Source organism: Eulemur rufifrons, chromosome 7 (assembly GCF_041146395.1).
Source record: "Eulemur rufifrons isolate Redbay chromosome 7, OSU_ERuf_1, whole genome shotgun sequence".
Lineage (NCBI taxonomy): Eukaryota > Metazoa > Chordata > Mammalia > Primates > Lemuridae > Eulemur > Eulemur rufifrons.
Genome location: NC_090989.1, coordinates 114,651,553 through 114,663,959, shown reverse-complemented (window position 1 = coordinate 114,663,959; position 12,407 = coordinate 114,651,553). Strand labels below are relative to the sequence as shown.

General features: G+C 33.7%; 1 protein-coding gene across 2 annotated transcripts in view; it reads right to left on the bottom strand.

Annotated features, from left to right (window-relative positions):
• ATR (ATR serine/threonine kinase) overlaps positions 1-12,407 on the bottom strand; it is a 115,874-nt gene that overhangs the window by 61,929 nt on the left and 41,538 nt on the right. For both annotated transcript variants that reach the window (XM_069473139.1, XM_069473140.1), the window contains 5 exons: positions 11,621-11,751; positions 8,848-8,991; positions 7,597-7,690; positions 6,592-6,717; positions 718-924 (listed from right to left, as the gene is read on the bottom strand). In XM_069473139.1, the coding sequence (XP_069329240.1) occupies positions 718-924; positions 6,592-6,717; positions 7,597-7,690; positions 8,848-8,991; positions 11,621-11,751 (702 nt within the window). The remainder of the gene's footprint in view (positions 1-717; positions 925-6,591; positions 6,718-7,596; positions 7,691-8,847; positions 8,992-11,620; positions 11,752-12,407) is intronic.

Genomic DNA, 12,407 nt, shown 5'->3' with positions numbered 1-12,407 from the left:
AACTTAGAAAAAGGAAAGGACAGTGAGGTTCAAACTAAGTTTGATATCAAAGCTAAAATATAATCTGTAGCTAAGAAGCCAAAATCTAAAGCTTTTTACGCTATTTCTAAAGTATATTAGAATACAACTTTTGCATAGCCTTGACAATTTGCATTTTGTTTTTTAATTCTTTAAAAAGCAAATTGTATACAGCATTTCCTAAATTGCATTCTGTAGAGCCTAACAGTCACTTGAGAAACCCTAAGATATAATTTTAATATACACTTATATTATAAACTTGGAGATTCATAATGCATACTGATACATTAAAAGTTCTGTTTAATTTTGTTCTACATGGATTTCCCAAACTCATCTGACTATAAAAACTTTTTTATACACATACTATTGTAATAACCTGGGAAACTAGTTTCCCATGGAAACACTAGCAATAGTATTTAAACAGTAATATTTAATAATTAATTAGGCTTTAAATATTGCCATAATTATTTAGGAAGCTTTATCCACAAAAACACAACACACTAGATTGGACTCCAACTTTATTGCTTTTGGCTAACAGTCTCTGCAATAGCAATAAGAAATAAACTCAGAAGTTACCTAAATTGTCAGGTTTAGATAAGTTATGATTAAAGATAAGCCGAATACTTCTTTGTAAATGGACTATATAAGCCTCAGTAGGACACAGAACTCTTTTTGTCATTTCTAACTACCATTACTTACCACAAATGTAAAATCTTTTCCTTGGGTTTCAGTTGTTGAGAAATCTAATCGACCTGGATCTATTGCCCCCAGTTCCCCTAAACATTCCCCACAGAGTAGTCGAGCTTGAGAGTTTGCATCTTGGCAACCTTTCAAAAGCACTGTTACCAACTGTGAGATAACAGGTTCTACCGTTTCACTATCTGTTGCATATTTTATCAGTTTTTCCTAAAATAAAAGTAGAAAGAAAATTTATATGTAACTTCTAGAAACTAGTATATTTTCCTAAACTATAAAGCTTAAAAATATTAAGAAATATCTAACATAAATATTGACAAAATTAAATTCCTGTACCTACAATCTTTTCAGCTAGTTTTTGATAAGTTCACATAATAGTTCACAATATGTTGTGTACAATTAGAACCATTAAGTGTGCTTGAAAGTCTTAATCATTAGTCCATTAAACAAATAACTACTGTGCATTATTACATTGGTATACAAAAATGAGTAAGACAAAGTCTTATCCCAAGTTCACAGTCTCATGGGAAAACACACATGTAAACAAATAATTAAAATATCATATGGTATATACAATAACAAATATATTAACAAGTTAAAGCAGCAATGAAGATGAAGAAAAAGAACTGGGTAATTTTTCAAGGACAATAGACAGTAAATAAGTCAAGGAGGAACAACTATTACTTAAAACAAGGAGATTTAAAAATAAATAAAAACTAACAAAGAAGGAGAAAAAGATACAGAAAAAGGGTTCTGTGGAGATGGAAAAAAAGACATAGGAAGAAAGAGGTAGCCTAATGAAAAATATGCTGATCTTTTTTCATTGATCTCATGATGCTGTAATGAATAAAATGTTAAGAAGAGATTATTCTTAAGCCAGTGAAGCTTTAGATATTATACTTGTGTGACCAATTTATTAATAGAACCACTTCATTTATATTATTTTCTTTCTAGCAAAAGTAAAGCATATATAAGCATCTCAAACTCTATGTTAGAACCATGATCAGTAATACAAATTAGAGTGATATATTTCAAAAGAAAAATAAAAAAGATATTTAATCTCATCCAGAATCTTCAATAGTCAATTTCTTAAATAACAATACAGGTTAATTCAGCCATAAAGACCTAAAAAAAGCCCTAGTAATTAGTAAAAAGGAAAAAAAGTAGACATTTATTCACTTGCTAAAGGTAGAAAATAAAGAAAAGAACAATTTTTTTTTTTTTTTGAGACAGAGTCTCACTCTCTTGCCTGGGCTAGAGTGCCGTGGCATCTGCCTAGCTCACAGCAACCTCAAACTCCTGGGCTCCAGCGATTCTTCTGCCTCAGCCTCCCGGGTAGCTGGGACTACAGGCACAAGCCACCATGCCCCGCTAATTTTTCCTAATTTTAGTTATTTGGCTGATTTCTTTCTATTTATAGGAGAGACGGGGTCTCGCTCTTGCTCAGGCTGGTCTCGAACTCCTGAGCTCAAGCAATCCCCCCGCCTCGGCCTTCCAGAGTGCTAGGGTTACAGGCATGAGCCACCACACCTGGCCTAGAAAAGGACACTTTAGTTGACACAATAAATGTAGTTCATACTCAAGGCAATACATATTATGAAATACTAAATGAGAAATTTAAATATATACTTATCTCCCAGGTGCTCAAAAATATTTTCACTTTATTTCACACTTCTAGGTTAAACTGAGTTTTATTTTTAAGCAAAAAATATTGAATTCCAAGAGAATTTTTTTAAATGAGCATGTATTCAATGTATCTATTTTAAATGGCTTTTTAACATATGGATCCAATTTTATCATTTTCCAAATGGCTAACCAGTTAACAAAACAAAACAAAAATCCATGTGTGTCCCAGTTATCTGAAATATCACATTTATCACATACTAAATGTCCATATGAAATATCACATTTATCACATACTAAATGTCCATACTAAATATCACATTTATCACATACTAAATGGCTCTATTTCTGGACTTTGTGTTCTTTCCCACTGGTGTGTTTATTCATGCACCAGTATCTCTGTTATAATAATAGTGGCTATACTGTATATTAATGTCTCCTAGGGCTACTATACTCTCATAGTTTTTTGGGAGGCAGGGCCCTACCTACTTTTACATGTTTATTTTTGCATATGAAAATTACTATGAACCTTCTAGTTAAAAAAAACCTTGGCATTTTTATTGGGATTGCATTATATTTATAAATTAATTTAGGGAGAACTGAAATCTTTAAAATATTGAGTTACCCTACCCAATAATAGGTATGCTTTCCATTTGTTTAAATCTATTACACCTTTTCCTCCTAATAGTTTATATATTTCCTGTTAAGCTTATTCCCAACCATATTACCTTTTCTTACTGCTATTGTAAATGGGGTTTTGGAAAAAATTTTTCTACCTGGTTATTGCTTGTTATATGAAGATTATTGATTTTTATTTTTAAGAGACAGGTCACTCTGATGCCCAGGCTGGAGTGTGGCACAATCATAGCTCACTGCAGCCTCAAACTCCTGGGTTCAAGCGATCTTCCCACCTCAGCCTCCAGAGTAGCTGGGACTATAGGGAGGCCACCAAGTTCGGCTAAAATTATTGATTTTCATATGTTAATTTCATATCCCCTACTTTACTGGATTCATTTGTTGTCTTGAGTCAGTTTTATCAATTCTCTAAAATTTCCCAAGTATATTAGCAAATTATCTGTAAATAGAGATAGTTTTGTATTTTTTCCAATTCTTATGCTTCTGATTTCTTTCTCTTACCTAAATTCATTGGCCAATATCTCCAACTAAATATTAAACAGTAGTGGAGATAACAGGAAAGTGCTTTTAGTGGGAATGTTTCTTGTTTCCCATTAAATAGGTGTATATATGTACATATACATATGTATATATTTATACACATAAACATGTATATATACATATATGTATACATTTATTATATATATTAAGGTAGTATATATCAATATATACTATAAGGTAGTATATATTTTCTTCAGTGTTTTCATTTGAAGTGGGCAATGAAATTTGTCAAAGTCTATTTCAGCATCTGTGGAAGATTTTTCTCTTTAGATCCATTAATAAATATAATGAATTATATTAATGGATGCTAAACTTGAACTATCTTTGCAATCCTGGAATAAAACCCAACTGGTCACGAGATATTTTCTTAATGTGAAATTGAATTCTATTTGATTTTTTTTTTTTTTTTTTTTTTTTTTGAGACAGAGTCTCACTCTGTTGCCCGGGCTAGAGTGAGTGCCATGGCGTCAGCCTAGCTCACAGCAACCTCAAACTCCTGGGCTTAAGCGATCCTACTCCCTCAGCCTCCCGAGTAGCTGGGACTACAGGCATGCGCCACCATGCCTGGCTAATTTTTTCTATATAAATATTTTAGTTGGCCAGATAATTTCTTTCTATTTTTAGTAGAGACGGGGTCTCGCTCTCACTCAGGCTGGTCTCGAACTCCTGAGCTCGAGCAATCCACCTGCCTCGGCCTCCCAGAGTGCTAGGATTACAGGCGTGAGCCACCGCACCCGGCCCTATTTGATATTTTATTTAGAATTTTTTACATTGATATTCATAAGTAATAATGATCTTTAATTTTATTGAGCTGCCTTTTTTAAGTTTAGTGAACACTGTTATATATTGCTCCTTTTTAAAAAAATTGGAAGTTTTCTTTCATTTCCTATGCTCTGGAAAAATATGAACACCATTGAGGAGGCTATCTGGTTTTTGAAGATTTGATAAAAATGCCCCTGTGAAACCATTTGGGTCTGGTGCTTTCCTGTGGATGAAGTTCTTTTATAATATTCTCAGGTGGGTGTAGTGGCTCACACCTGTAATTCTAGCACTTTGGAAGGATGAGGCAAGAGGACTGCTTGAGGAGCTCAAGACCAGCCTGGGCAACATAGCAAGACCCCGTCTCTACAAAAAAATTTAAAAATCAGCCAGGCTTGGTGATTTTTAACTACTTGGGAGGCTGAGACAGAAGGATAACCTGAGTCCAGGAGTTCAAGGGTGCAGTGAGCTATGATTGCAACACTGCACTCTAGCCTTGGCAGCAGAGCAAGACCCTATCTTAAACAAACAAAGTTTAAATTAAGCAAAATTAAAAATTCTGTTCCTGAGTCATATATTTCAACTGTTCAAGAGAACCACATGTAGCTAATGGCTACTGTGGACAATACAGATATAGAATATTTTCATTCTCAAAGAAAGTTCCTTTTGACAGTGCTATTCTGGAGCTTAATTCAATTGTCTTTAACTTTGATGTTCCTTTGATGTAATCTCCTATTTCATTCTCTCTTTAGCCCAGGTGTTTTGGGCTGGTATTTGCTGGGGTATGGCTTAGAAGACATGCGTCTCTGGATTCTTCTTTTTCTTTTCTTATCTCTCCATGGATTCTCCAAGCCTTCTTGCCTCTAGTTTTTTTTCTTACCTACAGTAAATTTATTCAACTAGATATAAATGCTAAACTAAATTAATTAAACTAAATTACTTTAAAGAATCCTATAATAATATATGGCCATTATATCTTAATCAATCTATTCAATTTGACCTTTAAGACTCCTGCAAATACACTTTCCTTCTTATCCTACCTAGGTAATCTATTAGTACTGGGGCTTCACATTGAAGGAACCCTTGTCAGGCAATTACCAGATGTGATTTATCTTTTGTGACCCAGGTGGCAAAAATGGGGCAGCTGTGGCTTGTCCCTAAGAGTGTAAGAAATCTTGAGTTCTCAGATTTTGTCACTTACACCTAGGAAATGATGACCGAGATGACATTTCCTTGTGTTAGATCATGACTAAGCCATATGCTTGGAAATAACCTAAACTAGAAAACCTTTATGCCAAGAGGAGAGAATTTTTGTTATTCATAAACCTCTGCATTAAATTTAAAAGATAGAAGCCCTTTAAGTTATCTGGAACCCAGGTCAAGGTTTGGGGAAAGGGGGAAGAACTGGGTAGTTTCTTGTAGTTTAGTGTAGAAATTGAGGCTATAACATTGATAATGCAGATCCATAGTCAGGAAGACATTAAACCTAAACTAGTGGAGATTCAATCTAGTAGAATCGTCTCCACACTGCCTGCTACCCATATTGGTTATACAAGTTCACTGCCCCAGAAACCATGTACTTATTACCATCATATATATCTTTTGTCCTAAGTGCTTGCTTCTATCATGAAAAGAAATATAACCCAGTTTTGTAACCCAATAACTCATGAGGGTCTTAGGCCTTAGGTCTTAGGTCACATCTTACCATATGGGTTCTTGGCATACAAAAATGAGTAACTCAATTAAATCTTTTACTATATGTACATTTATAGAAGGAGTCTGACATTTTAAATACCAGTTTTCACTATCAACAAGTTTAGGGATAATCTTCATTATGTTACCAAAGAAAAGAATAATGTTCACTGGCCCCTTGAAAAAGTAAAGTTAAAAATTTAGCTATATTAAAAGTAACAGAGGTAATTCGGTCAAAATGTATAATACTAAAATTGCTGACATTTTATATGACAGATATCTACAGGAGATGTGTAAGAAGACTCACATAAACTGCTGCTATACAAACATATACATTGTTATTTAGGAAGATGCAGTATCCTAAAATATAACCATCAAATCATGACCCTTCAAAAACAACAAAAAAATGCAAATCTCTAAGATTCAAAGGACAGCTTTGACATAAGATGTCAAAGGACATCTCATGGATTACTGATTCTCAATCAGATTTGATAATCTAGGTAAAATAAAAATTACTTCTTTCATTGAATCTACTAAATCTCAAACAAAAATACCAATCTGTCATCTTTTCTTTAAACCTCCAACCCTTTCTTGCTATAGTTTTCTACTTTTATCAGCTTAACATACCTGATTTTTATACAAGGTTTCCTTCAAGCTTGTAAGAGCATGAATACGAACATCTACATTTTCATGCTGAATCGCCTTCATAGATAGCTGAAGGGTTGTTTGAAGATCAGTACTCTCAGAGGTCTCCTACACAAAGGGCACAGAAAGACATCCCTTATTAACTATTTTAACAACAATTTCCCTATATAATTATCACTAATTAAACTATACTCCAATAAAATCAGTTTAAAAAATAATAAAATTTCCATCACTTCCTTTGTATAGCATATGTCATTTTTAGTAATTCTCTGGGAAAAGGATTTCATTCTAAAATCTTCAGGCCTAGAGAAAAATTTTATACCAACTAAATAAGAATTTACTTATCTAAAATAAATGCTTCTTGACAAGAAGTTTCCCTTAATTTACAGAGAGCTACTTAATTTTCTTGAACCAGGCCTATGGATTATGTAGGTATTTCACTCCTTCCTTTCACTACCTAAGTTCAGGCATCCCACTTTCTGCCCTGAAGTGCTATGTAATCACCACAAATACCTTCATAATTTCAGAGAGGTCACTAGAGTTCAAGATACTGGAATTATAGATTATTCTCCTTCTAAAGCTCAGGAATCAATTCAGATCTGATATTTCTATACCATGGTTTGTAGCACAGTAAAACTAAAATCACCCCACAACTTTTCTTTTTTCTCTCAGGGCATTCAGCTGTGGCAGCTTCTCCTTTTGGGGACTACAAGTAAGGACACGTTGACCTGAGTAGTAAAGGCACAAGAACTGTATTCTTTGTTCTCTGTTCTATCTAATGCTATTATATTTTTAATCTAAATGCTAAAACTTCTCACCAAAAGTCACAGATTCATGGTAGCATTATCTACTCATCAGGAATTAGCTATCAGAATAGGACTATACTATCCCTAGATATGATTCTAAAGGATCTTTACTCAATGTATTAGAATTTGGGAACAATTTTGTATCAGTGATTTCCTAAACCATAAATAAAAAATTAAATACCTTTCTATATTCCTGGAGAACTGCTTTTATCTTTTTTAATTCTGGATGATCAGGTAAAAAATATATTTCATGAAGAAAATCTTGCACAGCATCCCTAATAGTTGGAATAAAAGGAATTATTTGACAAGAATATGGATACTAAAAAAATGAAAAGCAAAGTTGAAACTAACGCTGACTTAACTCACACTTAAAAGTGCCAGCTGATTAGTAACATGCAAGTATTCTTCCTAACCACATCTAAGATGCTCAGGTAAATTAATAGTGGCAAATAACCAAACCTAAGAAAACCATCCTATGATAGTCTGTTACATTGGTGGCCCTCAATAAACCATGCTTCTCAGTATACACATCCACGTATACAGTCCCTTCTCCTTCAATCTGAGCTGGGTGTGTGACTTGTTTTAGAAAAACCGACTGTGGTAGAAGATATACTGTGCTAGTGAGTAGGTAAGTAAGTAGTACTTAAATCCTAACTTTGCAGAAGCAAAGGAACTATATGACATATAACAGTAAGTAAAATAATAAAAAAATTAAAAAATATATAGAAAGACATTCCAGGCTAAAAAGCAGCCTGAATCAAAAGCACAGATGGAGAGGAGTAATGCATGTTCTGTCAATAGCAGTCCACATTGGTGATAGCCTCCTGCCTGTTTTGGAAAATAATGGGAAAAGATATTAAGAAAAAAGACATGGACAGATTTTGGAAAGCCTTGAATGTCAAGCTAAGCAATTTGGAATTTATCAGTTTGGAAATGGAGAACCACAGAATGTCTCTTCATGCTGGAATAATACAGATAAAGAGATGATTTTAAAAGACTGTTCTAGTAATAGTATGAAGAAACATGATAAAAGCTTAAAGGAAGGGTGGCTAGTTCAAAGGTTAATGCAATGAAGTAAAAAGGATTTCAACTAACGTAAGCTGCAGAAAGTAGGTGAATATCCCTCCTAACCATTCTCCTCCTATATAACTGTCTGCCTTAATTTAAAAGAAAGCTTCACTTTTTCAGAATAAAAATAATTTTTAGTTGCTGACCTATTATTTAATGAGTTTTAAAAATAATTATAATGGAAGTAATACCATAAAAAATAGCATCAATTTAATATGTAATTATGTGCCAATTACTTTTATTGATGAACTCTGAAATTTTAAAATGTGAATAGTCCCACATTACCAACTGTAATCCTAATACCTTGAGATATAAAATACAATTAAAAAGTTGCTATTTTTATTACCAATTTCAGTTACAATACCTGTTTTCAATTATGAGGTAGTGAAAGATAGCTGCAGTTTCTTTAGGCTGGATGTGTATAAGAGGTAACAAAGCTACTATTACATGACTGAGAAGGGAGCCTAGATAAGTGTGATCCAGGCAACGAACAAAGCAGTCCCAAGCTCTATGTGAAAAAACAAATAAAAATTAAGTTCCATTATTTTTATTATTTGTAAAGCTCCATCAATTAGTTATTAGCTGAAGAAACAAAGATACATACAAACAATAGATTACAAGGCACCTTTAAAACTGGAATAAAGATCAGTACTATATATTCAAATAAAGTGATCTCCAAATTATATCAAAAAAGCAAGGTGATGAGATCCTGTCTCTACAAAACTTTAAAGACATATTATTCTGACTGTACATCTCTAAGAGGATATATTTTAAGGACAAAAACAACCTTCCAAGGAGCTTAAACTGCTTTCAACAGTCTTACTGTCAGCAGTAATATTGAATTGTCATTTTTAAGTTGCATATATATATATAGACAGAAAGAAAAATTAAGTAAACATGTAATTATAAGTCATTAGGAACAAAGATTTAGAGCATAACTGAAATGTAAAACCAAAGAGTTAAGTCAAAACTAAGTAATCCTTAATTTGAATTAAAAATATAAACTCATGATTTTTTTTCTCTTTATAAAATAATACAAATTATCTAGTAGGTCTATTCACTTAAGGCTCAGAAGCAATGACAACTCAGTAGCAATGAGTAGGCCTAATGAGTGCCTAAATTGGGAATTAATCTGGGCTCAAAGGAATCAGAGCCAGGGCTCCTTGAAGAAATTGCTGATTCTGGATCAGAGGCAGGAAATGTACAAGATGAGCCTAGGACATCTTGTGTCACCAAAAAACAGACAATCTATAAAAGATTAATGGGATCATGTCAAATGTCACAGGCACCAGCTTAAAGGGATTTCTTCTGGCTTAAGATGGAACCCCCATAATATGCTGAAATAAAAGAAAAAGAAAAAAAGATTTCAGCAATCAAAAAAATAGTGATTTTAAAGGATTAAAATTCACCAAATTTATAAAAATCCATGTGATCAAAATGATACAAAAAAAGTAGAAAAATTTTACCAGAGGTTCCTGGGGCACAAATCTATATTCTGAAAACTGATAATTGAAAGGAAATGTTAGGCCGGGCACGGTGGCTCACGCCTGTAATCCTGGCACTCTGGGAGGCCGAGGCTGGTAGATCGCTCAAGGTCAGGAGTTCGAGACCAGCCTGAGCAAGAGCGAGACCCCATCTCTACTAAAAATAGAAAGAAATTATCTGGCCAACTAAAAATAAATATAGAAAAAATTAGCCGGGCATGGTGGCACACACCTGTAGTCCCAGCTACTCGGGAGGCTGAGGCAGTAGGATCCCTTAAGCCCAGGAGTTTGAGGTTGCTGTGAGCTAGGCTGACGCCACGGCACTCACTCTAGCCCAGGCAACAGAGCGAGACTCTGTCTTAAAGAAAAAAAAAAAGAAAGGAAATGTTTAAGTTATTTATCCTGGCTACCCTGTATGAACTGCTTTTCCTATATGAATTATGTTTCAGGGTAGCCAATTTTTTTTTTCTTTTTTAGAGACGTTGTCTCACTATATTGCCCAGGATGGCCTCAAACTCCTGGGCTCAAGCAATGCTCCCACCTCAGCTTCCTGAGTAGCTGGAACTACAGGCATGTGTCACATGCCTGGCTAGCCAGATTTTTTATGATGAAGTTTATTTTGTTTTAAGAAGAATCCCACCTAATAAATACAAAAGGAATAATAAAATTAGAAAATCACTATTTTATCATATTTAATGAAATAATGGACTTAGGCAATGATCATTAATTAATGTTAAAGCCCTTAGATGAAAGATTAATGGGAACTTTATAATAGAGGGATTTGAGTTGATAAAATCTAAATCTACTGATTAGTCTTACCATAACTAAAAGTGGACAACCAGATATTATGTGGCTCATGTTACAATACAACAGAAGCACAAAGCCTCACCTATTAAGTATTTTTTCATAACAAACTGAACCTAAATCTAATCAAGTATCTATATCTATCTACCAGTTTATATAGAAAAACATAAAGGAGAAAAAAGGTAGAGGGAAAAGTTAACTCAGCTAACAGCCAAATCATATACCCCAAAATCTTAACAACCTGAAAGAAATCAAATATGTGTGAGGAGGGGATTTAAGGCGGGAGGCTGTTTATAAGAGATACTTAGGGGGCCAAACAACCCCTTAAGGTTGTGAATGTGTGATATATAGACTTTGTTTAGATTGTGATTCAAGGAAGCCAACATCTTTGAGAAAAGCATCTTTGAGACAATTGAAGGAAATGGGAATATGGATTGAGCTTTAGATGACAGTAGATTAGATGCTAAGTCTAGTAAGTCATGATGGTTATTTTTTTAAATGCCCTTATCCATTATATATATCTGAAGTATTTACAAGTACAGTGATTCTGGGATTTTCTTTGAAATACTCCAACTAACAATAAAAAAGGTGGAGATGAATAAATTAAATAAGACTAGCAATGTCGATAATCGCCAAGGTTGGGAAATAGGTATGTAGGGTCATTAGTAATTCTCCTATTTCCCGATTTGTTAAAATATTTCTATAGTAAAACATTTTTAAAAAGTAAATATGTTCTCCTTTTCTACCTTAATTTACAGTTTGAACTCAATTTTCCTCAAAGAGATTAAGAACTCAAGTTAGTGTTACTGGGGAATGCAAAAAAATTAATGAACTCAGGCAGTCATTTACCTGCAACATAATTCAGGAAAATCATCCTTGAATCGAAGGCCAGTTCTCAGCGTGGTCATCATCTTCACTCTCACAGAACTGACATGTTTGGGTCCCATTAACTTCATCAAAGACATCAAACTGTTCAAGGCCTAGAAAGTTAAGTAGTGCTTTTTTACAAAGTCTATAAACAAGTTGCCAGAAGCAGATGAGCCCTAAGGACAAGTGCTTCGCATCCAAGTCTCAGGGTGTCATCTATTCTCAAACAACACTAAAGGTCTAATAAATGTCCAATTTATTATGTGGGAACCATGAATTTGAAAAATGCAAGTTGAGTTCTGATTGTTTTTTCTTTCCCTTGAAGGTGATTTGTTATTTTGGTCCAGTGGTCCTACAGAACAGTAAATTTTCAAATTTATTAAGGACATAATGCATACTGTTTGATTTTCTTCATATCTATCCCAAGCTGCTATACAGCACATATATAAACCAAACTGAATTAAAATCACTAGAATTTGAAAGACTTGTAAAAATTTTTGAAGTAAATGGAATACCTCACAGTGACCAACAATTAAGTAAATTTTTGTCTTAATGATACTAAATTCAAGTTGTCCTTAATTTAGTAAAACAAGTAACTAATAATATACCCAGAAAGTAAAACATACGTGAAACACAGAACCAGACCTGTATCAACAGCTCCAGGTTCGAATGAAAGGCTAAAGAAATTTTCTGGTCAACCTTAACTATGTGCCAAAACATGAGCTTTTTATGGTTTACAACACAAACTCTACTTTTCTTAGATTCAAGG